This window comes from Trypanosoma brucei, chromosome 8, assembly GCF_000002445.2.
Source record: "Trypanosoma brucei brucei TREU927 chromosome 8, complete sequence".
Lineage (NCBI taxonomy): Eukaryota > Euglenozoa > Kinetoplastea > Trypanosomatida > Trypanosomatidae > Trypanosoma > Trypanosoma brucei.
In genome coordinates, this window is record NC_007281.1 from 981,830 (window position 1) to 1,007,706 (window position 25,877).

Below are 25,877 nucleotides of genomic sequence, written 5' to 3' on the forward strand. Positions count from 1 at the left end.
CCCTGTTTTTGTCCTTGTTGCCAAGGACCTTTCTCTTTCCCCTCCCACTGCGTCCAATGTTTACTCACGATAACACTATACAATTAGATGTGGCATATGTTTTCTGTTACCAAGAGAAGGAAAAAGGCAAAAAAAGGATTCAAACAGTTGGGTCCATGAATCAAAAAGTGGGACAATTTAACCATTCGCATTTACCTCCCGTGTTTACACCGTTGAATTTTACTCGCGGAGGGGCAGCAGCAGCTGTTGCCTGCGCTCATCGCTATTGTATTGTGTTGTGCACTCGTGGGTCTTCTCTTTCGCTCTCATGTTCTTCTTTTTCTCTTCCTACCCTTTTCATCTCAACGCCGGAGCTTCCGCTGTTGGTGGCTGACCATTTTAGGTTTTGAAACTGTAGGATAAAACCAGTCCCCTTTCATAGCACATATCATTTAGTTATCAACTCCACTTTTGCAGGGGCGTGTGCGTGTGCGTGTGTGTGCGTGTTTGTTTGTGTAAAGTCGCAACTTCGATTGTTTTCTTTTTTTTTTTGTGTGTGTGTGTGTGCGCCCTCTTTTTTACAAGGATGGGTTGGGGAAGCAGTGAAGAGCGACTTAGCAGCACCAGCAGTGAGTTGCGCGGTGTGGACATGTTTGTTTACACCCTTCCAAGTGGTGTACTCGGGCGTTTCATCGGTCGCGCCCTGCGGTTCCGTGTGGATCGCTTTAACTTTAGCACTGGCCCAAGCGCTGATGGGAATGATAAGCGCCGGAGCCTTAAGAGTGTGGAGGTGGAAGCGAATTCATTATCACCTCTCTGTGAAGTGGACAAGTTTCAGTTTGAACGACTTCCATTAACGGTGTCTGAAATTGTGCGATTAGAGCGCCGCACGCGTGACTATGTGTTAGATGTCACGCGGTATCCACGTATTTTATATACAGTTGAGGAGGAAACACCAACGGAAGTGAAAGGCACGTTGGAGCTGCGTGGCGAACGGAAGGCAATCACGTGTACGAAATCAGTGGAAGGACCGGAACTAATTGTGCGTTGCCCAATTGATACCCGAGAATTTAATATCCCATCGTATTCACTCATGTATGGCGTGTTTGGTGTCTCGCCTCATGTACAGGTGGAAACCCGCATTCCACTTAGAGCGGTTCAACTGCAAGGTTGAGGGCTGTTAATCGGAAGGCACAGGTTTGTGGACCTCAAAAAAAAAAAAGAAAAAAAAAGAGTGTTTGGTGGAGAAAGGTGTCGGGCCCTGCTTCACATTTCATTTCTTCCAGTCTCTTCATAACACCTTTCATTTGTGAAGGTAGTAAAGAGGCAGTATTTCCCCAAAATAAAAAGGGAGAAGTGTGGTACATATCGTCCAATGGTTTCAACTCTGTAAATGAGTGTACATGTCAGTGCGTTAGCAGCCGCCTATGCACGCGAGAGTATTTACCTGGTGCACAATTCGGGTTACACATTTCAACATATAAGTTGACTCTGATAATGTTGCTTCTTTCCCGTGTTCTCCACGGTCATTTCTGGAGAATGTTACAGTTGTATTGCTTTCCTTTCCTTTCCTTTCCTTTTTTGTTTTTCCACTAGTATGTCTAGTTGCGTTTCCTACTTATTGTTTCATTTCATTTGATTGGTGTTCGTTTTTTTTCTATTATTATTTTTCGTACTATTTGAGTCCTCCGTTGCTATCGTAGCTTTCATTGAATGGAGTCCCTTGTACGTGACACCGACCTCACTGTTAGCGCACACACTTGTGAGGAATCGAACACTCACGGTCTATCGAAGCTCCTTCTCACACATTTAAAACTTGACAATATAATTCTTGAGTCGGTCAGTTGCGTTGGTCGGGGCCATAACGGGGACGCGCGAAGCCAATGGTGGTCCCTTTCTGCAGGTCATTTGGGAAAGTGGTGTCATAACCAACACGGTACACTTCATGGAGGGTTATGCCTTGCAATTTTATGCGCTCTCTCCAAGGCTCATGTGGCAATGTATATAAAGCTGCATTGCGCCAATGGGAGTGTCACTACTGGAAGGAATGAAGGGATAACCACGGGGGGATCCTCAACGCCTTCAGTACTCGGAGTACATATTCAATATCTATTGCCAGTTGTAACGACCCACTCACTGAAAGTTTTAACAAAAGTAAAGTGTGAGGAAGATGCGGTAGTACGCGTGGATGCGGTACTGTTTAGAGCAGTTGATGTGGAGAAGCAGCAGCATGGAGGGCATTTACTTGGTGGGTGCTCACCGTTATGCAAAGCCACCATCAATATGAAGCGACAGCAGAAGCGAATATGTTCATTGTAATGGGTTTTGGTGTCGCTTATTCCTTTCTTTTTTTTTTGTCATTGGTGGGTATGTGTGCCTCCACCTCTTCAGTCAACATCCTTCCTCCCCTCCAACAACAACAACAAGGACGAGAAGCGGTGATTGAGCGATAGTTTACCTCTGTCAAGCATCGATTTTTGTTGCCGGGCACTCAGTTGTATCGCTCCCTCTCTTTTGTTTCTCTCTCCATTTATATTTTCACTTGCTTTCCGTTGGTATTACGCGTTTTCCCTCTGCACCTCAACATGGTTCCCATGCAAAGGGAGTGTGAGGCAGACGATTTAGTTACCTCAATTCCTGTGGTGCAAACGCGTATAAAGGTCATCAATAAGACATTAAAAAGGAAAAGAAGAATTCTGAGGGAGGAGGGAGGAGGGGGCGGAGTCGCTTATAAAAAAGAAAGCGAAGAAGGAAACACGCAACGACGAACTGAAGAAGGGCATCGTGATATTTGATTGTGTCACGAAGGGACCGACAGCTCTCCACAGACTCATTATTACTTTCACATGAAGGGAGGCGTGGGAAGGAGTACTGCTGCGCCACAGATGGAATTTGTGCGTGCCGTAATTGTTGGTTCCGGTTCGAGCAGCAGCACGCCCATGCTTTCTTGTGCACTTTCCGGTTCCCCATGCCCCAATTGTGAGGAGGCTCTCCGTTGTAGTGGTAGCAAAAATCATCGCTTGAACCCCTCTTTCCTCATACAGCTTTACCATCCGACGGATCGTACAGTACACAACATCCTCATTGACTGCGGTAAGACGTTCCGAGAGTCGGCACTAAAGGTTTTTCCTTCGTTTCTTGTCCGCGATTTCAGTGCCGTATTGCTCACGCATGACCACGCCGATGCTTCGTATGGCATTGACGACCTCAGGGAGTTTAGCCGTAAAGATGTTCCTATCGGGGTGTACGCGGATGAGACAACGCTCGCAGCCATGAGAGGGGTTTACCCTTACTTGTTCGCAGAAGACATGCGCAGCAGAGGCGCTGGGGAACCAGCTAAGAAGGAAGTAAAGAAGAATAAGTTTGTCGCCACCATCAATTGGGAGTTATTCACCAGAGTCGAACGAATGGATGTGGTGTTTTCTCCACGGCCGAAGGGGGTGACAACTGGGAACGAGGGCGATATTGCTGATGGGTGTGAAACTGGGGCACCCGCGGTGTGGTCGTTTGTGCCCGTTGGCGTTCCGCACGGTGAGAATTATCGTGCAAACGCTTTTCTTGTGCCGATGCATGACAAGAGCGAGTCGCCGCGACTGCTTTTGTACGTTTCAGATATTAGTGAGTTGGAGGACCGATTTTTCACGGACTTGGCGCGCTCTAAGGTGTTGCTTGGCGTTGACCCCGCTGTCCCCATTGAGGTACTGGTGCTGGACATGTTATCACGGAGGCCATACGTCGCTCATCTGCACGTGGAAGCGTCCATTGCCGCTGCAAAAAGGATCAATGCTGCCAAAACGTATTACGTCGGTATGTCACATAGGATAAACTACGATGAGATGATGCAGGAGCTTCAGCAGCTAGGTTTGGGTGCCACAATGGAAATGGGATACGATGGCTGTGTTGTCTCCGTCGGAGACTCGGGACTGCAGCACCTTAGTGGACGTTTATGACATCACAGCCAACTGTTTTTGTTTTTTGAAGTTCAAATAAGCGCACCGATTGCTTATTGAGGGTTTTTATGGAAGTACCAGTTGAATTATCCAAAAGTACTTGTGTCGATGCATGCGGGAGGAGCGGGTTGGAAACTCGGCTATTGGATGGGCCGAAGGCGTGGGTTGGCTTTTGAGTGTCAGGGAGTGCATGATTCGGCGTAGCGGAAGTTTGGCACGTTGCCTCATGGCTATTTAACAACATTTTTCTTATCAGGTGCGGGTTAGCTTGCAACTTCGCTCAAGAGACCTCTTTTGCTGGGCAATGACATTACGTCGGCACTATTGTTTCCTTCCGTCTTATTATTGTTATTGTTATTGTTTTTTTTTTGTTTTGTTTTGGAAGGAAAAACGATAAAGAAAAGGATCAAAAGGGGGAGGGCAACAATAAGAGGGCACAGGGTGGGTTGATAGGACTTAATGTGCTAATACACACGGGGGCTATGAACTTGTACGTAGTCTCCATTGAATACACACTTCAACGGCCGAATGCCGCTCTTGGAGACGCCGTCATGTCCCCTATGTTTCGTCGTGTTTCTTCCCGGTGCCCCATATTGCATATCTTTGGCTACACAACCACTGAAGGGAATGACAGAGCAGCTGGAGAAAAGAGTTACGTTCCGCGTGAGGCGGCAATATCTGAAAGTAAATTAGATAGCATACAACGGTACAGTGTTTGTGCTCATATTCACGGTGTGTATCCATACTTTTTTGTGCAGCGTAGCAATTCGCGGATATCCGCTATGCAGTTTGGAACCCAGCTTGAGTCGGTTGCTATGGAGGCACTGAGCTCAGGACACAACAAGTCAGCAGCTGCTCCGCGTCCCCATGATCGACAACAGCTGATACATCACGTTGATGTGGTTTGGTTGCTCCCCTTCTATGGTTATCACGGAAAGAAGCAGCCATTTTTTAAAGTGTACGTGGTTGACCCAGCGATGGTTAGCCGTTTTTTGCACCTGTTGTACTGCACAAAGCACATGGGTGGCCGGCAATGGTTGGTATATGAGGCCCACTCACCATTTCACTTCCAGTTTATGGCGGATTATGGAGCAAAGGGAATGGGTGCCTTCTTCATTCCCTCCTGCACCGCGCGGTCAAAACTTCCCGACAGTGTGCAGCCTGAGCAACTGAACATCGCCGCCGTGCGACCCGAAGGGGAGCCCGCCAGGCTTAGTTGTGCTCAGATTGAGGTTGATGTGTCGGCATCATCGTTGCGTTTCCGCGACGGAGCCGTGCAACCGGGCGAAAACCTGCTAACCGCCAGGCGCAACGTTCGGCAGTATTTTGCAGACCTTGGTGTAGATGATGCTGTGTTACGGGGGTGCACCTCTGGGTTGCTTGCGCGTCGTTTCACTGTTAGTGACCAACAACGTTGTGACCTTGGGGCCGTTTTGTTGCGTAAGCGCTTTAATGAGTCTCTTAAAGCAAAATTCACAGATCCCGTTGTTGAGGAACAGGAGAAAGTGGATAGCCCCGTCGGCGTTACACAACAATTAATGGAAGATATGCAAGGGATCGTCGGCGAGGTCCTACTTCCGGATTCATCTCCGGGATGCTTCTCCGCACCGCAACATTCGCTGCACAATGATCAGGGCGAAGTGGGAACATCACAGGACCCCCTAGTGCCTCCAGGAGTGACTAGTGAGCAGGGAGGATGTGACGAAAGGGAACGACCTCTCCCGCGTTGTAGATCCTCTGACACACCGTTACCAGGCAATGATTATGTAGAAGGAATGTCACCAAGGGGTGAGGACGAACCGAGTGTACTGTTCCCATCGACCCTCAGTAGTGACGGCCCTGGAAGTAGTAGTAATACTAACGCTTGTGGCTGCAGTGTTGAAAGTAGTAAGGGGGGAAACGAGGTTGCCCTTGACGCCCGTCTGCGGAACGACTGTGGCGACAGTGACAGGAATTGGAGAGAATCTCTTTCAGTTGGCGACACGGTTGCCATTGCGTCAGAGGAGTCACACGACACAACTACAGCAAAATCTTGCCTGTTTGCCAAGATCGTGTGTTTAGGCACCAGCAGTGTCCGCCTGCGGTGGTATGTTGCGTTAAGCGAGACCCATCTCGCTGACTGTCAGGATGAACTCGAGAAACGTGGTTGTTGGTTGGGCAAAGGAACGAAACTTGGTGGGTGTACTCCCGTCGCACAAGGTTACCAGGAGGAACTGTTACTTGGAGATGTGGAGGATATAAATTCGATTAGTGTGCTCAGGCAGGGCCCACCCATAGTGGTTCACCACTCTTACCACAGTTTCATTCATGACAGAAACTGCGGTAAGATCATCGGTGATGGTGATTGTTTCATTTCCATTGCACTGCTCTGTAGGTATAATTACCATGTTCGTGAGCGGCGGCTTTCGGCCATCGAACCTCGGGGGGATGATAATTACGTGGCGATGCCCGCGTTGCTCCTTCAGTCTACGCCATGTGCTTCCAGTGATGATGAAAGCTCTCTCCTTGCTGAAGTGGCGGATGAAGATGAAGAGCTCTTCTCTTCACTTTCTTTATCACCTCCTCCAGACGGGTGCGAGCTGTGTACATTTCCACACCAACGGGCCCCGTCCAGACCGAGTGGATCGGATCACAGGGTGAGCGGGAATAATTTCAAGCTACCCGAGGGGTTGAGGCGTTCCGTATCGAAAACAATGCAGTGCGCTGTGCAATCGCAGTTGTCACTACTTCAAAGTTTTTCAGTCTGTTGCTCACTTTCACCACGTATTCGGGAACCTGTCTCTCCGTCTGTTGTAGCTATAAGCAGCGGTGTGACGAGACCTTCTTGTGCTCTTTCCTCTTCGTCTGTCGAGTGCGTGGACCCGCAACGCGAAGCTCTGTTAGTGGAGTTTAAGCGTGAGGGTTCGTGTGTGCGGTGTTCTAATCTTATTGGAGATATACCCCGAAATTTCATCTGGAGGTTTGATCCAATTCAAAGACGTGTGGTTATATCCGGAGCAACGTGGCCACGAGTGGTGGCACTCGCTCCGAAGCTTCCACCACCAACGAAATGTGTTTCCTCCCTGTTGAAGCGACCCTCAGTTCAACTTCTCACACGCATAGCACATTCGCAGGATTTGACGCCACCAGAAGGCGCCCACACAGTTGCGGCAAAACAGGAATGGTGCCCGCATGGCTCCAGCAGTGGATCCCGCTCTCAGCGCCACTCCACTCGTCTCATATGTGCTCTGCGTGTGATGTTGGTCGAGGTGTTTCTTCATCGCAGGGACGGCGTGCAGCATGTTGCACAAGAACGTCTTTTGGCTGTCGGATTGGGCCGAACGACGTCAATTGATGAGAGGGTCAAAGTGCGGCTTTTTTGTGTGACGGGGCTCTCACAAAAAGTCCCGGTGGGCCAACCACGCGTGAGCCCATTTAGTGGTGCGGTGGAGGTGGTCCAGTTGCCGTCAGAGGAGCACTTGCTGAGGCACGTCATGTGGGAAATTCGAGCTTATGATCCCGACGTTATCATATCCTGGGAGGTGGGCAGAAGTGGAATAGGGCTGCTGGCGCTGCGCTACAAGATCGCGCTTCGCCGCTCGCTCGCGCGTGACTTATCACGCTTGACGCCAGATAGCGCACTGTTTAACCAGAGAAGCGAGAACATACATCTTAATCCCGAAGAGAAACCCTCTAATAGTAGTGACGAAAATATTAGTGAGGTCGAATGCGTATCCCCTTCCTCTGACTCATCACACTCTTCTTGCTCGGAGTCAACACTGTTCTCCACGGGCAGTGGGGCAACTGCTGCTACTACTAGGGGTTCTGTGGCACATGTTAGAGGTGGGTCGACCAATGCACATCCTAATCTTGGCGATTTGACGAAGCAGCTCTCCCGTCGTTTTGGTGGAAGTCCACAGGTAGCCGGGAGAATCATTGTTGATCTTAGCAAGTATTTGCGCAAATATCTTCAGCTGCCGTCAACTACCCTACAGATGGTATATAAGAAACTGTTCAACAGCAGCTTGCCCTTCTTTACTGACGTCGCCCTCACGCGGATGTATTGTGCGGGAGAAGCGGGTATGCAACGTGTTTTTATGTCGATTCTCCTTACACGTGTCGTCGCCCCGCACCGCATCGCCCAGCATCTGCACTTCTTCACCCGCACAGCGGAGTTCGCCCGCATGTTTGGAATTCTGTTTAGTGAAGTTTTAACCCGTGGGAGTCAATACCGCGTGGAAGCCACGTTACATCGCATGGCGAAGCCCATGGGTTTTGCGCTGCTTTCACCACCACTGGAAGTTGTACACCGTCAACCGCGGTTGCAGAGTATGCCACTGATAATGCAACCACGCAGTGGCTTCTACAAGGACGACCCCGTTGTTGTTTTGGACTTCCGCAGTCTGTATCCAAGTATTGTTATAGCTTACAACATCTGCTACACAACCTGTCTTGGTTCTGTGGGGAAAGGTGTGTATGGACGCTTGGGTGTGCTCAAGTCGTACAAACGAGACGACATGCTTCTTTCCTCACTTCTCAGTGGTCTTGCGGACACCAAGAACGACCACAATGGCAAAAACGACGACAATGAAAACAGTAACACACTACACGGCGTGACATTTACGCCCAACGGATGTATGTTCTTAACTCCGGAGAATCGTGAGGGTGTGCTACCTCAGATGCTTCGTGTTTTACTTGACACCCGCGTGGATCTGCAGGCAGCTCTGAAGCATGTGGCTCACCCCTTCGGAGACATTTACATGCAACAGATCTTGCAGGAACAACAGATGGCTATTAAAATGCTTGCCAATACAACCTATGGTTACACCGCAGCTTCCTTTACTGGACGTATGCCGTGCGCCGATGTGGCTGACGCTATTGTCATGCTAGGACGCCAGACGTTGGAGCGAGCCATGTGGTTAATCAATAGTCACCCCGTTTGGAAGGCAGAAGTTGTTTACGGCGACACGGATTCATTGTTTGTGCGTCTACCGGGGAGAACCAAGGAAGAGGCATTCGCAGTAGGAGAGGAGATGGCTAAAGAAGTGACAGCGGTTAACCCAGCTCCCGTGCGCCTGCAATTCGAGAAGGTGTTGTTTCCTTGCCTTCTCCTAGTGAAGAAACGTTACGTGGGGTATGCCTATTTCAAGCCCGAACAACAGGAGCCGCAATTTTTGGCAAAGGGAATTGAGACGGTTCGAAGGGACCAGTGCCCAGCCACTGCGCACCTTGCTGCAAAAATGATTCACCTTCTCTTCTCCGGGGCAGGCACTGAAACCTTGCGACAGTGTTTCTATGAAGAAGTAAGTAAATTGCAACGTGGAGACTGCAGTCCAGTTGACTGCATATTTCGGAAGGCTGTGAAATTTGGAAGGTATAAACCCAATGGGCGTTTACCAGCAGCAGCGCGTCTCGCGGCATTGCTTGTGGAGAAGGATGCCATGAGGACTCCTTACTGGGGGGAGCGCATACCATTCGTCGTAATTCGACGGCCGGAATCCACACGATTAAGCGATCGTGTTGTCCACCCCCAACAGCTGCTGAGTGATGAGGATCATCTTATGCTTGACAGTGAGTACTATATCACACGACACATTGTTCCTACGCTCGACAGGATGTTTTATCTGGTTGGTGTGAGTTGTGGCCGCTGGTATGCGGAGATGCCTCGGGGTCGTACTTACCAAAACTACTTTGAACTGGGATTAAGTATTGCTGCGACAAAAGCCGCCAAGCGGGCGCGAGGAGTGGCGACGCCCCCTACTTTGTGCGCTGATGTCATTAACGTTAATATTTCCAATGCCAATCACGGTAATGAAAGGTTCAAGAGAAAAGGTAGGGGTAAAGGTAAAGGTGGCAGTGGGCTGCTTGGAAATCAGTCGGCGAGGGGTGCGAAAAATCGAACCCTTGATTCATATTACCAGCAGACTCTATGTGCTGTATGCCTCACAAACTCAACAGCCACCTCACCGACTGACCCTCCAGTTTGCAAGGGATGTCTTGAAAATTTATCAACCACCGCCCAACGCGTGACGTCACGACGTTACCGCGTGGAGCGCCACCTACAACTTATGAAAATGGCCTGCTTGCGATGCATAGGGACTTGTGGTGAGGTGGGTGGGCCGGGTTTTCTATCCAGTCGGAAGAGGGATATGGAAGATATGAATTTCTGCATCCCGCATAGCCTTGCTGCTGCACCTGACCGTGGCGTTCACGACGCTGGTGTTGTGGTGCGACGGTGGGGGAAACGTCAGCAGAAGCTTCAGGGGGAGGAAGATATTAGGTGTGTTTCCGTAGATTGTCACTTGTCGTTTGAGAAGAAGCGGCTCTCTTCGCTCTACCTGCAGCTGCTTGTACTTGAAGACTACGTAACGACTCGCTGATACAATGTTATTTTATTTGATAATATCTTAGCGGTTGGAGTTTGCTTTCAATATTTGTAAATAAAACCTGTTTGTGCTCGACTTCTCGTGTTTCCGTTATTTTTTTTTTCTTTCTCCGCGGTACGTAACTCTTCACCGTTTTTGTGGTTGCTGCACTGTGGTATCTATTGTCATGTATGCGAGTGTGCTCATTTAACTGTTGTGATTATTATTAGCGGCACTTCGTGTCTCAAGGCAAACGTGAGTTTTCCCATCTCTTCTGCACTTTGTTTGTTGTCTGTGGTACGTGTTCAGCCATATATACCTATATGTACCTCCTTATGATTTCATTTTTTGCTGTAGTTGGGTCCAGAGGGGTAACATGAGGCGGTTATTTGTAACCACTGCTTCTACGTTGTGTCGCTCGCTTCATTGTACCGACACAAGAACTGGTGGGGCTGGTAAAGAGTCCACACCGGCTGAGGTGCAATGCGAGATGACGCTGCAATGCAGTGATGAGAGCGGGTGCTCCCCGTTTTTAAGTTCACTTTTGAGCCCTGTCGAGACAGTGCCTCTGCATGATGTCACGAGAACTTACTCGACGATGGATGTGGTGGACCCACCTGCTCGCTACAACCCAATGGTCCCAAATGTTGAACCGTCATCTTCTTCGGCTGGTCACATGGAGCAGATGTTGGAGAACGAAGAGGAAGAAGGACCTGTTGCTTGCGCGCATAAGAATGGAAAGCTGTGGGGCGTGTTTGAGGGATCCGAAGACAATAAACCACCTGCTTGGTTTTATCGACTATGTAAAGATTTGTTTTATCGAACGAATAGCGAAGACAATATGGATGATGCCGCGTTGGTAAGTGATATCGAGCCCAGTCATTACATTTCTTCCACAGAGAATCTTCACATTGACGGATGTGATACCACCCAACGGTCTGCTGAAGCTGGTACTGATGTCAGGGATGGCGTGGATCCGTACGTATGGATTCCGTTCAACCTGCTTGATGAGGCTGACTACCACGTCGGACCATATCGATTCCCAAGTACGGCAACATACACCCATGAACAACGCACATTGCTGTGTTTAGGGGACACCCGCCGGGAGTACGTCCACTTCTGCGATTCCTATGCATTTCCCGGTCGCGCCCAGATTCCGACATCTGTCGGTACGTGTCCGTCAAAACTATATGTTAACCCGAAACAGCAGCAACCTGTTGTCTACATTCAACTCAGCAATGACATTCCACCTGCTATGTGGCTTCCTGTTAAGGGAACTGCCGCATCTGTGCGGCGGGTACTGGCGGAGTTTGCTTCCATGGCGGCGTTACATAGGGACTGGCACCATGACGAGTTTATGGAACGCCACGCAACCGCGGTTCGAATGCTAGAACTTCAGAGGCTACCAGCTGGAGAGGGAGATATCCTACGATACATGGCGTACGACGCACGGAACGCTCAATTCGCGTTCGCACCCATCCGTGAGTTTCCCAACCAACAGGAGTTTTTTCTAGGCGAGCACGACGATCCCGAGAAGCTGATGGAGCATGTCGACCTCTGTCCGCTGTTGTTTGCCATCCCGCATATGCGAACTGTTGTGGATTTGCACGCTGAGCACATGATACCGACAATCGCTGGACCCGGCGTTGCTACATCGCTCTACCGCTGCATATACTCCAAGGCGCTCCTGTTTGTGCAAGTACATTTATCATCAGAGGTGAAGCTCCCGCCGCAGGATCCGGAAGCTTTCAAGTTCATGTGGAAGGACTCCCAGGTGTTACCGAAGATGCGCATCCCGGTTTTCGTTCGTGTCGTGTGGCCGACTAATGAACGAATGAGCGGTGGTGGAGGACTTCTGCGACGGTTTAACCGCCTGTTTGGCACAGAGTTTGCTTCTGACATCCCCGTAGATGCGGCGATGGCATTACTGTACGTGATGCAATGGTCTGGGCATATTAAAGACTTCCTTGGTGTTCGTGGTATGAGGCAGCGTCTGGCTGATCTGCTGCTTGCGTCGCAACAACCAGAACCGACAAAGTTGTATCCGGGTACGAGGGAAATACCAAACCCGGAATACACAGTGGCCGAGCGCCTTGGCATGCATGTGCAGTACCTCGCTCAGCTGCACGACCCAGATATTTCTCTCACGATTCAGAGGCTGCTACCGGTCGCTTCAGCACCAGTCCGCATGGGCTGTGCCAAAGCAGCTTTAATAGCCGGCGATAGGGAATTGTTTCGGCATATTGTGAGCAGTGAGCCACCAGGGCGTATGCAGACATATATGACAAAATTGGTGAGGAAGCGGAAGACGCGGGATTTGGTTGATGCTGAACCGAGATTACTGGAGGACCAATACGAGTTCGCCGCCCCGCTATGGACGAAGCGGGGCAAACGTCTCGATAGTAACACTTTGGAGGGTGTTGTGGAGGCTCAATCGAGACTCAGCGGATAATTAGCGAGTATTAAATCGTTTGGTAGTCACCATTTCCGTGAGGCATTGTTTACATTCGCTTAACAAACTAATTTTGGGGACGCAGCATAGGTTAGGGGAGAGGAGTTGTGAATGAAAAGCGCGCGCGGTGTCCTGAGAGGCAGATAACTCCAACGCACTTTCTGGAGTACGTCGGAAGGCAGGTTTTCATATCTTTTTAAGGAGGGCTCTTGTCTCGACCTTTTCCTCCTCCTGTGGTTGTGTGTGCTTGTGCGTCTGCATATTCCACTCCCCTTTCCCCTCTCCACCCATTATATCTTTTGGCCGAGGATACCTTTGCAGCTGCTGAATTCCATCTAATTCTTCTTGCACTGAATTACGTTCCACGCTTAGGTAAGGCTATCTTGTGGCCTTTTGAACACCGTAGAAGAATGTCGCTAAAGCGCCCTCGTGATGAAGGTGGACACGACGACCTCAACACTGGGCGAGAGGAAAATGCACAGCGAAACTTCGATAGTATGGAAGAGCAGGACCAACACACCCCACACCTTTCACTAAGAGAGGCGCGTTTCTCCGGTCGGTCCATGCAAGAAGGTTTCCACCTTCAACTGGGCGAGTATGAAGAGCCGGACGAAGCGAAGGAAGTGGAAGAGTTGATGAACGGACATGAGGACTTCGGCGATTTACCGAAGGAGCGTCAAAAAGCATTGCTTGACGCAGTGCGAGTTTTGGTGAGGAAAGCTGCGGGTATCACAAACAAGAACCAACTGGAGCACCTTCGCGTAAAGGCGTCGCGGCTCGTGGGCTTTAAAGACACGGCGCGGAAGTCAGAACTTACGGCGGCGTATCGGCAGTTAGTGCGTGCGGGTGAAGTGCAGGAATCTGCGGCTGTGGAAGAGCTTCTCTTGCGTAAACGCGGCAAATCGCATAGTGGTGTACTTGTTGTAACGGTGTTTATGGGACCCGGCCAGTTTTCATGTCCAAAGGACTGTCACTACTGCCCAAATCAGCCAGGTATCGCCCGCTCCTATCTCCTGAAAGAGCCTGGTGTTCTTCGGGGGTACCGTAACGGTTGGGATCCTATCAGGCAGTTCTATGATCGCGCCAGTGCTCTGGAAAACAATGGCCATGTAGTTGATAAAATTGAGCTCATTATCCTGGGCGGGACGTTTTCCTTTTACCCCAAAAAGTATGTGGAGGAGTTTATAACCGGAAACTTCTACGCGGCGAACACATATTATGACTCCACTCCCTTGCGGCCTATTGGTACTTTGGAGCAGGAAATAACAGCTAATGAAGATGCGCGGTGCCGAATAATTGGCGTGACGATCGAGACCCGGCCTGATTATATAAATTTATCCGAGTTGAGACGATTCCGATCCCTTGGTGTCACTCGTGTTCAGGTCGGCATACAACACTTGGACGATGACATTCTCACTATCGTTAACCGTGACTGCCCAACTTCCAAAACCATCGTAGCCATCAAGCGGCTCCTTGACGCGGGATTCAAAGTTGATGCTCACTGGATGCCTGACCTACCAGGGAGCAGCTACTCGAAGGATCATGAGATGTTTGAGTATTTATTCTCGGAGGACAATGAAAATTTCCAGGTTGATCAATGGAAGGTGTACCCAACGGCGACGGTCCCGTACACAAAGATCGAGGACTGGTATCGTACGGGTAAGTACAAACCATACGCAGAGCTGGACGGTGGTTCTTGGATGGTGAAGCTTCTGGTGTACATCATGGAGAATTGCCCCAGGCGGATCCGATTGAATCGTATCATTCGAGACATACCGACGACATACATCATGGGTGGCGAGCGGCGGTGTAATCTTCGGCAAGTTATTGAGGCGGAAATGAAGGCTAAGGGTATCCGGTGCAAAGATATCCGCGAGCGTGAGTGCAAAGGGGCGCCTGTGGACAGAAATCAGACAAAAGTGTTTGTTAATGAGTTTCGCGCCAGTGGAGGAACGGAGTTTTACCTTTCCGTGGAGAACATGGAACAGACAATTCTTTACGGTCATCTGCGCCTTCGCCTGCGTGATGACAGTGGCGAATCGAATTCGCTCGTGAAGGCACTGGAGGGCTGCGCACTGATTCGTGAACTGCATACTTATGGTAAGTTGATTGCTGTATCGCGGCCCAATTCGGGTAATGAAGCTCAGCATATGGGTGTGGGCACACAACTAATGCGGGAGGCAGAACGAATTGCCATCGAGCGTGGGTTCATGAAAATTGCAGTTATTGCCGGTGTGGGTGTCCGGCGTTACTACGCAAAGCTTGGCTATAAGTTAGAGGACACATACATGGTGAAACAGCTCACTGCAGATAAAGGAAGCACTATAACGGAGGAGCAAGTGGAGCAGGATGACGATAATGATAATGGCGGCTTCATTTCTATGCTGAAGGGATTTATGTTCGGTAAATGAGTGAACGATCGTGGTTTACTGCTTCAGCGCAGTGAGCTGCGCGCTCGTCCCTCATGAATACACACGTGCCGCTTTTTCTCTCAATATTGTCAGAGCGCAATAACGAGGAGGGAGGGGGTTATTGCCTCGTGTTGCATGCAGACCGATCGGTACCGGCGCTGTCCAGAAAGCCGCGGGCATCTCTTGTTGGAACGCGGAATTTTTCCTTAACTACTTCGGTGGCCCCTGAGGGTTTGGGAGCGCTCCCGCTGATGGGGTTCCTTTGGCCGCCGTAACCTGCAAACTTCTTTGTGTAGTGGCTTGCCGTTTTTCCCGCTCCCTCATGCTTCCTACACGACATATAAACTTTGCCTTTATTTCTCCCCTCCTCGGTGTCCTCTATTTGTACACCACGAATATCTCCATCCGGATAGGGCAGTACAGTACAGGCCGTACATTGAGGGCAAGCCAGTGTTTTGGGTACACGAGGTATAGTTCAGTAACGCAAAAAAAAAAAAAAAGAAGCCTAGGCTCCCTTGAAGTTATGTGGAGGTTTGGTGCCTCCTCCACAGGTTTGAAGGCCGGTTCCCCGCTGGTTGGGTCGGCGTCCCGCCGCTGCGGCTCAACAGCAACTCCTTCGAGGCGGCGCAGCGGGTTCTTCAAAATGGGTGACATGTACAAACCCGGTCGTTACACTTCGAAAGATCTACCAAAAGGCCCAAGTGGGTCTAACCAACCGTGGGATCCCGTGTACGCCAACTACGCCTTCCAGCTCGTAACGGGCCCTCTAAAGCGGAAACAAAACACCACACCAGATGACCATCTCACTGTCGACGAGCTTGACAAGTGGATGGATGCGAAAGGTGCCGCCAAGGTTCTTGGAATTAAAGAAGAGGAGCTTCCGACATTGACGGCACCCGCGGTGGAAGAGTATTGGGCAAAAGCATACGGTCAGCGGAACAACGCTCATCAACAGGAAACTGTTATTGCGGCTGAAGTGTTACTAGAGTATATCGACTCAACCGTACACCGCAAGAAGAGTCGGCAGTACTACCGACGGTATATGGATAACGCAAGGCAGGCTATCGATCATGAAACTGAAATGCGTCGTAGCGAACATCGTCAAAAATTCATACATCTCTTTGGTGTGGCGATGTTTACGGGTTCAGCAATAGTGGTAATCATTGCGTTCTTTCGTGGTTACTTCACACGTCAGGATGTGGAAAAGATAGGGACTGACGCGGCTGCATATCTCAACATGGTGTTTTCGCAACCACCAAATCTGGAGCCACCACCAGATTACTCCACGCGATATCGTGACACTCCGCCAGCTATGGAGCTTGCAAAACAACAAGGCGTGTATGGAGTTGTTGACCCTGCTCGCCTTTCTAACCTCTCTAAGGATGTGAAGCAGTACCGTGCGGATGAGGAAATGGAGATGCTTCGGATGCTGAACGATGAGAACGATAAGGCGCGACAAAGGCGGAAGGGGGATCAGGTGCGGGAGAGTCGCGTGGTTGTGTACCGCGCTGGTGACTTTGATGATGCAGGTGAACTAAAGGATCTGGCGAAGGAAAAGGAGGCGGTGAAGCCTTTGTCCGCTTTTTCTCAACAATCATTCCGTGACTTTGCTGCTTTGATGGCTTCACAGTTTGGTGGAGGTTCACGGTTTCAACGCATTACGCAGGACAGCGTTCGGCGCGCGGAAGAAATGGAGAGGATGCAGAAGCGTATGAATGAAATTGAAGAGTAGGGATGTTGGTTTGGGGCCTGACGTTAAGTGACATCGGATTGTTTATTGAAGTGTTACTACCACCGGTACCTCGTGGGCCAGGCTCCGTAACGGAGGCCCACATGCGCCCCATTGTGGGTGATACGGCTTATGTGGGGTATGAGTTCTGTGGGTTGACATTACGTTTAACTTCCCTAACTTTCTTCAATCGTCATTTGATTACACATATCTGTGTATGTGTGCGGAGTTTCTGTTGTTCGCGACTTTCCGTGTGTTATCCCCCTCTTTAATTGTTGCATGCGCAAACTGAGAAATCTTTTCCTTTTATTCTTAGTTACAGCACCCAGGTTTATACAGCACGAAAGTGGACTCACCTTCCTGTTCGGCTCCGCGCAAATGTCTCGCACCATAAAGAAGGAAAAAGACACAAAGCCGACCCATACTTCTGTCGCTCTTGCATCCTCCTGCGCGACATTTGCTACCAAGTCGCTGCTGCATCCCATAGACACGACTAAATGCCGGATACAGCATTCAGTGGGGAAAACATTGCGTTCGTTGCATCGAGAGTATCGTGGCAAATGGGGGCCTAGGTATTTATATGGTGGATTGCCCGTCAAGTTACTCTTTAGTGTTCCATACCAGTCCCTGTACATGACAACATATGCTGCCGCTAGTGGTGCATTACTTCCCGATGGCACTGCCAGTCCTCACAGTTATTGGGTGTTTTTAGGAGGAACTATAGGTGCTGCTTGTGCCGCTGAACTCGCTGGCTGCGTCTTGCGCGTGCCAATGGAAACTATGAAGATGCGATTGCAGGCGGGAGTGGTGTTAAACACCGCGGCTGCTTTTCGTCAGATGCGGATGCATGGACTTCACGGTTTTCGTAGGATGGTGCTGTCACAGACGCTTTTGCACGATATTCCCTACAGCGCCACGCAGTGGATTGTATATGAAAGCCTTCGGCCCTGGACTACTCAGCTGCTGAAGAATCAAAAGTCAGATGAGCAATCTGCCTCCGGTGTGGGCCCGATGTCGCGGTGGTATTCTTACGCACAGACCTTTTTGCGCACAGTCCTAAGCGGTGGATTTAGTGCTCTAATCGCTTCGACTGTCACTGTTCCACTTGATGTTATGAGGACACGAACAGTTGTTGCCGCTGCTGCAGATCCCAATATAACCATTTCTGCTGTTGCCCGTGATGCTTACAGGCGGGGAGGTGCGCGTGCCTTTGTTCGAGGCTCGGCCACACGTGTGCTTTGGGTGACCAGTAACATGGCTGTCTACTTTCCACTCTTTGAGCTTTTCACCACTTGCATGTAGGACGGGGATGAAGGATGAATTAGTATGGGTAAATAGAACATTTTAGGTGCGTGGAAAAAGGAAGTCAAAAGCGGTGTTAATAATTAGGAGTTGTGGTATATACATGTGTATGTTTACATTTATGTTTCAATACCATTATTACTATTAAATTTTTTTTCTCGTAATGACTATTTTCACACAGTTTAATCTCTAAATTACACCTTACCTTCTGTGGATTTACCCACATTCACTTTCATATTTTATTCTTTCATCTATTCGGCCCTTTGATTGACGGGTGCTGAGGAGGACACAAAAAAAAATTTCTCTTGAGAGAAGGAACAGAACTGGAGACGAAAAAAGGGTACGGCAAGAGAAAGGAGGGGACGTGCCGATGCCGTTCAACTTATCATCGTCAGTGCCACTGTATTTAAACGTTGGCATTAATAGCAGACCGCTAACGTTGATGCGCGCCTTATTATTGTTGTTATTTTAAACGTATATTAATAATGATAAATACGTAAATATTTGTACATGTATATATCTGTACGTGTGCGGTCGTGCGGGTTGATAGGAACTTGAGAACAATAAACGGGTAAAAGCTTCTTGTGCGCTGTGATAACATCCAAATCATCCCCTCTTCCTATTGGCAGGATGGTCATGTTTTGTACAATAATACTTATCCATTTGTTAAACCGTTTATTCATTTCGGTAGCGAGTACTAAAGTAAGAGAGGGAATGTCCGCGAATACCTCTGTTACTTGTGTTTGGAAACTCGTATAATTTTACCGGTTTATTGCAATGATCGTGACGGTCACCGCCAACAGCACTGAGACATCCCGCTTTTTCTCCTTCCCCTTTCTTTTTCAATCACATTTTTCTTTCTTTATGCATTCATGTGGAGGGCGAACTCACCTTTTCGTTCTTGAGAAGAAGCTGTGGCGCCGGAGGTGAAAAAATTTTTCAAATTGGAATAAGTATTACGGCTTGTGGGAGCGAAGGAAGGATAAAGGGGTGAAAAAACCATATCGTCACTAATCACAACAACTGCAACAATAATAATAATAATAACAATAACTGACGCGGCCGTGCAGCTGTCAGCAACGCAAGGGAAAAGGAAGGAGAGTGGTGGAACAGATGGAGGGACACGGAATTGATGTGAAGAGCGCATGGGTTGAGTTTACTGCAGAGTTATGTGATGAGTTGAACGATGCCCGCTGTCTTGGAGTTGCTGCCGCTACACCAGAGGAAGCTTCGGGTATTTGCGCCCTCGTTGATGAGGCATGTGCCAGCCTTGTTAGTGCAAAGGATGAAACGGAGTTTCTGTTTCCTTTGAACTCGTTGATGCACACGACGCGCGTATGCTTCACGAATGAAAATAACATAAAAAAATTAGAGGAATGCACTGCTGTTTATGGTCGTGTGCCAATGGTTATGCTCCTTGAGATGAAAGAAAACCGCTCCTTTGTATTAGATTTTACTCCGGGAACATCTGTGGCAGACGTTGAGGAGTTTCTCAGCGGTGTTGCACGCGGCACCGTTGCAAAAGCACTTCAAGGCGCTGCACCTCCCTCAGATGACCACTTTCAGCCAGTTGAGGGAATCACACTTCGTCATGGTCTCTGTGCTGTGACGAGTACAATAGAGCGACTCAAGCATCAACAGCCCGGCGGCGCCCTCTGCATATTTTGGAGTCACCGCTGTTCAATGTGTCCCCATATGATGCTTCTGCTAGACGCCTCTGTTGGTGCCTTGCGGCGGGAGCTACAACGTCACGGCACTGAGCAGACCTTCACTTACATGTGTTGTGACGTTGACGAAAATGATTTGCCGGAGGAAGTCTTTCCGAGGGCTCAGGAGGGAGAAGAAGTGACGGTTCCCCAAATTGTGGCGTTCAACAGTGCTGGTGAGCGTTTTGTTTATGACGGCCGTCGCACAGCACCTTCCATCATGTCGTTTGCGTGGGAACACTGCGTCCCAAAGGAGGTGAGAGATGCAACGGATATCAAAAGGAGTGTGATGAAGGCTGTTGAGTCGGTGTGCATTGAAGAACTTCTGAATAGTGACGTATCAGCGAGAGTGAGTGGTGATGTTGCAACAGCAGAAGTGGGAAATGGGCTGTCGCATGGGGGAGAGATGGAGGAAAAACTGAAGGACCGTAAGAGGCCCCGGTGCGTGGGTTCCGAGTGAATCTCGCAATATAAATATATGAGGAGTTGGTAAGGAAGGGGGCGAATGTGACTGGGAAATAATAAATAAGGAGACGGGGGAAGTTTGTGGTTGGATGAATGTGAGGGAATGTCGCGTGAAAGGCGTGGAGAGAACGTGATGGGTCGTAACCATCCGCGTGTATTTACCTGATGATCGATGTGTTAATTACCAGGAGCGCATGAATATGGGAGTTAATGTGGGCATAGGCTTTTTTTTTCGTTGTGTTGCTTCAACGACCCGACAATATTCTTTTTAACTTATACTTGTGTCTGCCGGCCTCTTCACGTGGTTGATTACTTTCCCTCAGTTCTTTTCATGCGCTACCACTACTTACAACTGCGGTGCATTTTTGAGTATAGTCGTATGGAGGTGCGTTTATATATGACTATTTACGTTTTTGTATACGCAATTGATGCTTAAATATTTTGGTGCGTTTTCATTTGTAGAGGATTCTCCACTGCAAGGCGAGGTGCCGATTCTTTTTTTTTCCAACCATGTGATAATTAATGACCTCTGTGACGGAATTTTAATTAGCGGTGTAGATAATGATAAAAACAAGTAAGTGTACTCTTCCACCACTCAACGAGGGGAATAGGAAACGGTTAAATAGGAGGAGTAATTCCACGTGTCAAATGCCTTTCCTAAAGTAGCCGTGAATAAGCGAAGTGAAGCCGCAGGAAACATTTCTATTTTCTATTTTTTTTTTATATGTACGTATATATATTTCGCGCCTTATGTTGTTCCTCATTCGCATTCCCACGTTCTGCGGCTGCCCACCATTTTGTCGACTTTTAGGGATCATTTCATATGATGCTCATCGCATGGTGAAACTTTTCCACGCATCTATGCTCACAAATATTTTCAACTGAATGGGCATATTTTCTCCTGTCGTGACGTGTCGTCCAGGACATATACACAAACACCCCATTCAAAAAATAAAGAATAAAAGAAGAATTATCCCGTGAATGAGTGCTTTGAAAATGGTTATATCGCTATCGGGCGCATGCCCCCAAAAGCTGCTCACGCATGTTCATAATATACCAGTGCTGTCGGTGCCTGTTTTCCGTATTTTTGTCGACCTTTAGTTTGATATTTATTGGACAGGTATAAAACCCCGGCATTTCCCTTGCCTGCGACTCCATTCTGTTGTCGCTGCTATCATTATCGTTATTATTGTTACTATTTTCGTTTCATTGATGATGGCCAAGTTATTGTATGTATTGATGCGGAAGAAAGGCTAGTGGGGAGGCCGTATTTTTGGGAAAGGAGTTGATGAGGCGAGGCGTATGTGTGTTTGTGTGAAGCCAGTCGCGAAGTGCAGTGAACCGCCCCCGAAAAAATACATACAAAAACCATGCGTGTATGTTGATGTGCTTCACTTTTTTCGGAACGCAAGAGCCAAAAAAATAGCAATGTTGAAAAGTTCAGTTATAATTCTTCTATTTCTTGTGTTTTATTTGCATGTGTACGTGCGCTCCAAGTCATTTGAGCTGTGGAACCAGCGGTTGTGCAACTCATATTAGATTTGGATATAACATTTGTGGCAACCTAACCCACCCACCCTCCTAGGCAAACATTTAAAAAAAAACGGTGGTACACTATTTCCGGCATAAATTTGTTGAAGAGAAAGAGAAGGAAGGGAAGGTAACAACCGATGCGCAAGACGGTGGTGCGCTTAAAGACATTCAATCCGCCTCAGCAATTGCAGGGAGGTAATTCTTCTTCCGTACAACTGACGCGAACAAACGCCAACATCGTCACCGGTAATGACAACGATAAGAGTCGTGCATCTTCCCGAGCAGTGACATCGGTGCCGGAGAGAACATTGCAATCAGCAGCCGCTCCAGCATTGCAACGTGTGAAACGGGGCCGTGAGGAGTTGCCACAGAACAACTCAGCGAGTGGCCTTTCAGGAGTGGGTGCCGTAATAATGCCCTCGTCGCAATTTAGTGAGGTGGGGCCGTGGTCACAATTTATGCGGGAAGGGGCGGCGGATTTAACGGCGCATCCACATGCAGTTCCCACGTCTACAGAAGGAGACGCACCACCCCGTGATTTTTGCGATGGGGATGAAGATGATATGCCCCCCGTAAGCCAGGAGGAACTTCAGCGTGAAGCGGAGGAGGACATGAGACTTTCTACAGATGTTATATTAACCCCTGGAACACCCAATGGAAACACTTGTGAGCCGTTTTCAAGCGTCAGCGCGGTGCCCACTTGCACTCTGACCGTCCCTAGTTTGAACTCAGAAGTTTCTCAAATATCAACCGGTCTTGACTATGGGAATGTGTACGGCCATGTTCCCTTTGGTACACCCGTCATTAACGATAATGTTCCGTCGGGAACGTCGGCGTCAGCTTTACCTCGTCCCTCGGTAGACGACCCCGATTTCTTCTACGATCTTCCCGTGTCTGTAAAGGATTTCTACGCGACGAGACGTGGTATCAAGAAGTTGTACAATTGGCAGCACGAAGTTCTAATGCGCGATGACATTCGTGCTGGTGGCAGTTTGGTGTACAGCCTTCCAACCAGTGGTGGTAAAACTCTTGTGGCCGAAATTTCCTTGCTTCGTTGCCTTATCAATAGGGGACAATCGTGTTTATTTGTTCTTCCCTTTGTATCGCTGGCGGAGGAGAAGACAGACGCTATGATTCCTCTAGGTGATGTGTTGGGGTTTACCGTCGATGGTCACTATAGTACGCGCGGAAGGTTTCCCTTACCAGTATCCAAGGCTGTGTTTGTATGCACAATTGAAAAGGCAAACTCGTTGGTCAATCATATGCTAGAGGAAAATACAATTGGAAGAATTGGTACAATTGTGGTGGATGAACTTCACATGCTTGGAGAAACTTCTCGAGGTGCAACGCTGGAGCTACTACTGACGAAATTGTTATGCTTGCGGCACAAAGTGCAAATTATTGGCATGAGTGCTACGATACCGAATCTGCCAGATATTGCAAGGTGGTTACGGGCCAGTTGCTATATTGGAAATTACCGGCCTGTGCCACTTCGTCAGTATGCTGTTGTGGGAGGGGAGGTGCTGGAGGATGGTCGCGAAGTTTGTCGTAGTCTCGTTGCAGCCGGTCACACTTCCGAGAGCAGCCAGTTGGTCTTTCTGACAACGGAGGTTAAGGGTGCGTCGGTGTTAGTATTCTGTGCGAGTCGACAGCAGACGGTGAGTACGGCACGTCTCATTGCGCGATCGCGAAAAGAAGAGGTTGACAAAGAGGGTGGTGTGCGGTATAACGCGTCCTCTTTGGCCCTTGTGGCGGATCTTCGTGCTCTCGACAGCGAAGAGAGTTCTCTTCTGAGCCAACTTGTTCCTTACGGTGTTGCATTCCACCATGGGGGCTTGGTTGCTGAGGAACGCACGTTGATTGAGACTGCCTTTCGCCGTCGATCCATTGGCGTGTTGTGTTGCACTTCCACACTAGCCGCTGGTGTCAACCTTCCAGCGCGACGCGTAATCTTCAAGACACCGTTTGTCGCTGTCGACTTCTTAACGAAATCTCGCTACCTGCAGATGTGTGGGCGTGCGGGTCGCGCAGGTCTAGATGAATTTGGGGAGTCGTTTTTGTTCCTTTCTCGAAAGGACCGAAACAGAGGCTGCGAGTTGATGCAGCAGGAGGTGGAGGCTTGTGTTAGTCAGCTGTTGGAGGAAAAGAGTACGGTTGAAAGGGCCCTTCTGGAGTTTGTCGCGATTGGGCTCATTCGGAGCCTTTCCGACGCACGCAAGTGGGGGGAGAACATTTTGTTTCACCATGCACCTGGGCCTATTGACAAGGGATTGAACGCAGGATCGGTGGCGGTGCCAGAAATGCTGGAGGGCATCATACAGTCTGCTTTGAGCAAACTTGTGGAAAGGGGTCTGATGCAGCGGTTGTCGCGGCCAGCAGCGGATGCATCTCGAGAAGACTCTGATGTACTCGGCGATAGCGATGTCACAAATGCCAAAAACGGCGATGCGAAAAACAATGGCACTGGTGACGGAGACGCTATTTTAAGCTCGTCTCCATTTGGCTCCTGCTCTGTGCGCTCATGTTTTGGGGTCGAAGATGCCTTGATTGTGCGTTTGGAGTTAGAGAAATTGCAGCAATCGGGACTGATTCTTGCTGACGATTTGCACATGTGCTACTTTGTTACCCCTCTTCGTGATCCTATCGACGTTGACTGGTCTATCTACAGGGACATTCTTTCGCAACTTAACGAGACCCGCCAGCGAATTGCGAGCATGATAGGTGTCGACGAATTTTACGTGAATCAACGTGCCATGGGGCTTGGTGATGCAGGCGGTAATGGTGGTGGGAGGGCTTTCGCAACTCGCCGTTTTTACGCCGCCCTTGCGCTTGCGGATCTTCTGAATGAGGTTCCTATCGGTGAGGTTGAGCAGCGCTACCGATGTAATCGCGGACAGCTTCAGAACCTACTACGTAGCGCCTCCATGTTCAGCAGCTCCATCACAAGTTTTTGCCGTGCTATGGAGTGGTATTCATTAGAGGCCGTTTTGGCATCATTTGTGAAGCGTCTGGGATTTGGTGTGAAACCGGACATCATACCATTAATGGAAATTAAAGGCGTACAGCCGGGGCGGGCACGTGCTCTTTGGCGGGCTGGGTTTAAAGATCCCGCTGCCGTTGCCGCCTGCACCCCAGCGGAATTACTCAAGCGCGTGAAGGAAGCGAACCCGCCAGACAGTAAAGTGGTGAAATATTTTTCCATACGATCTGCCGTTGTGGTGCTGCGCGAGGCAAATGCGTGGGTTCAGCAGAACATCCGTGAAAAGAAGGGAGATTTGGCTGATTTAACCCTCCAATCTTCAACCTACTGAAGACGTGCGTTGTGGTGACGGACATTGTGTTTTCCAGGAAAGGTATTTTTTAAACCTCTTTTTTTTTCTTTTTTGAGGTGGTGTGGTGTGCCACGCCGTGTGAAATACCGGGCTGGTACCGCGCAAGGTTCAGTGCTTCGATTTTACTCCTTCTCTTTTCTCGGTGGTTTGCGCTACCGACTTTTCTTCGTTTTTTTAGTCTGTTTCCTCTTTAGCGTACTTCCACGATTAACCCATTTCCTACTCCCTGTTTACGGGTGTTGGGACATGGTTGATGAGGTTGTTACCCGCCGTCCTATATATATATATATATACGTACTTTGTATTGCCCCTTGTTTTGTTTTTGTCTAAAATGCTTGTTTGGAGCAATGCGCATGCAAACGGCAACAAGGGCTGGAAGGTTGTGAAGTGAGGGCTGAACGAGCTATTGCTTTTTCGGCGTCACCAATCGGTCAGAAATCTTGTCACTTCGATTTATCTTCGTTCTCTTTCTTTCTGTTTTTACGTAGGAATCTTTTCCTTCCCTACCTTTTCAACTCTCGAATTTACCGTTTTTGCGGTTTCCTGGTGAGCTGAAGAGTAAAGGGTCGCTACTGCGCGGGATTCCTCTTTTTATTCAAAACATTCATAATGACTTTTTTTTGTTTCCTTTATTGTCATTGTTATTGTTATTGAGTATGTACTTTGTTCCATTC

General features: G+C 49.0%; 10 protein-coding genes across 10 annotated transcripts, besides 5 other annotated features; all 10 read left to right on the forward strand.

Moving 5' to 3' along the window:
* Positions 1 to 25,877: part of a sequence feature (sequence corresponds to BAC RPCI93-28L1) that runs on past both edges of the window.
* Positions 461 to 496: a microsatellite.
* Positions 566 to 1,153, forward strand: Tb927.8.3260 (hypothetical protein, conserved; the record flags this gene model as incomplete). The annotated part of the gene is made up of 1 exon (XM_842064.1): positions 566 to 1,153. The coding sequence occupies one exon, from the start codon at positions 566 to 568 to the stop codon at positions 1,151 to 1,153; it is 588 nt and encodes a 195-aa protein (XP_847157.1).
* Positions 1,536 to 1,559: a microsatellite.
* Tb927.8.3270 (hypothetical protein) lies at positions 1,693 to 2,298 on the forward strand (the record flags this gene model as incomplete). The annotated part of the gene is made up of 1 exon (XM_842065.1): positions 1,693 to 2,298. One exon carries the CDS (start codon positions 1,693 to 1,695, stop codon positions 2,296 to 2,298), a length of 606 nt encoding a protein of 201 aa, XP_847158.1.
* On the forward strand, positions 2,826 to 3,929 carry Tb927.8.3280 (hypothetical protein, conserved; the record flags this gene model as incomplete). The annotated part of the gene is made up of 1 exon (XM_842066.1): positions 2,826 to 3,929. One exon carries the CDS (start codon positions 2,826 to 2,828, stop codon positions 3,927 to 3,929), a length of 1,104 nt encoding a protein of 367 aa, XP_847159.1.
* Positions 4,267 to 4,309: a sequence feature (T-rich).
* Tb927.8.3290 (DNA polymerase zeta catalytic subunit, putative) lies at positions 4,412 to 10,288 on the forward strand (the record flags this gene model as incomplete). Its single annotated transcript, XM_842067.1, has 1 exon — positions 4,412 to 10,288. One exon carries the CDS (start codon positions 4,412 to 4,414, stop codon positions 10,286 to 10,288), a length of 5,877 nt encoding a protein of 1,958 aa, XP_847160.1.
* Tb927.8.3300 (hypothetical protein, conserved) lies at positions 10,650 to 12,725 on the forward strand (the record flags this gene model as incomplete). The annotated part of the gene is made up of 1 exon (XM_842068.1): positions 10,650 to 12,725. The coding sequence occupies one exon, from the start codon at positions 10,650 to 10,652 to the stop codon at positions 12,723 to 12,725; it is 2,076 nt and encodes a 691-aa protein (XP_847161.1).
* Positions 13,136 to 15,136, forward strand: Tb927.8.3310 (acetyltransferase, putative; the record flags this gene model as incomplete). The annotated part of the gene is made up of 1 exon (XM_842069.1): positions 13,136 to 15,136. The coding sequence occupies one exon, from the start codon at positions 13,136 to 13,138 to the stop codon at positions 15,134 to 15,136; it is 2,001 nt and encodes a 666-aa protein (XP_847162.1).
* On the forward strand, positions 15,459 to 16,868 carry Tb927.8.3320 (hypothetical protein, conserved; the record flags this gene model as incomplete). The annotated part of the gene is made up of 1 exon (XM_842070.1): positions 15,459 to 16,868. The coding sequence occupies one exon, from the start codon at positions 15,459 to 15,461 to the stop codon at positions 16,866 to 16,868; it is 1,410 nt and encodes a 469-aa protein (XP_847163.1).
* Positions 17,145 to 18,167, forward strand: Tb927.8.3330 (mitochondrial carrier protein, putative; the record flags this gene model as incomplete). The annotated part of the gene is made up of 1 exon (XM_842071.1): positions 17,145 to 18,167. The coding sequence occupies one exon, from the start codon at positions 17,145 to 17,147 to the stop codon at positions 18,165 to 18,167; it is 1,023 nt and encodes a 340-aa protein (XP_847164.1).
* Positions 19,195 to 19,220: a microsatellite.
* Tb927.8.3340 (hypothetical protein, conserved) lies at positions 19,281 to 20,333 on the forward strand (the record flags this gene model as incomplete). The annotated part of the gene is made up of 1 exon (XM_842072.1): positions 19,281 to 20,333. The coding sequence occupies one exon, from the start codon at positions 19,281 to 19,283 to the stop codon at positions 20,331 to 20,333; it is 1,053 nt and encodes a 350-aa protein (XP_847165.1).
* On the forward strand, positions 22,009 to 25,182 carry Tb927.8.3350 (DNA polymerase theta (helicase domain only), putative; the record flags this gene model as incomplete). Its single annotated transcript, XM_842073.1, has 1 exon — positions 22,009 to 25,182. The coding sequence occupies one exon, from the start codon at positions 22,009 to 22,011 to the stop codon at positions 25,180 to 25,182; it is 3,174 nt and encodes a 1,057-aa protein (XP_847166.1).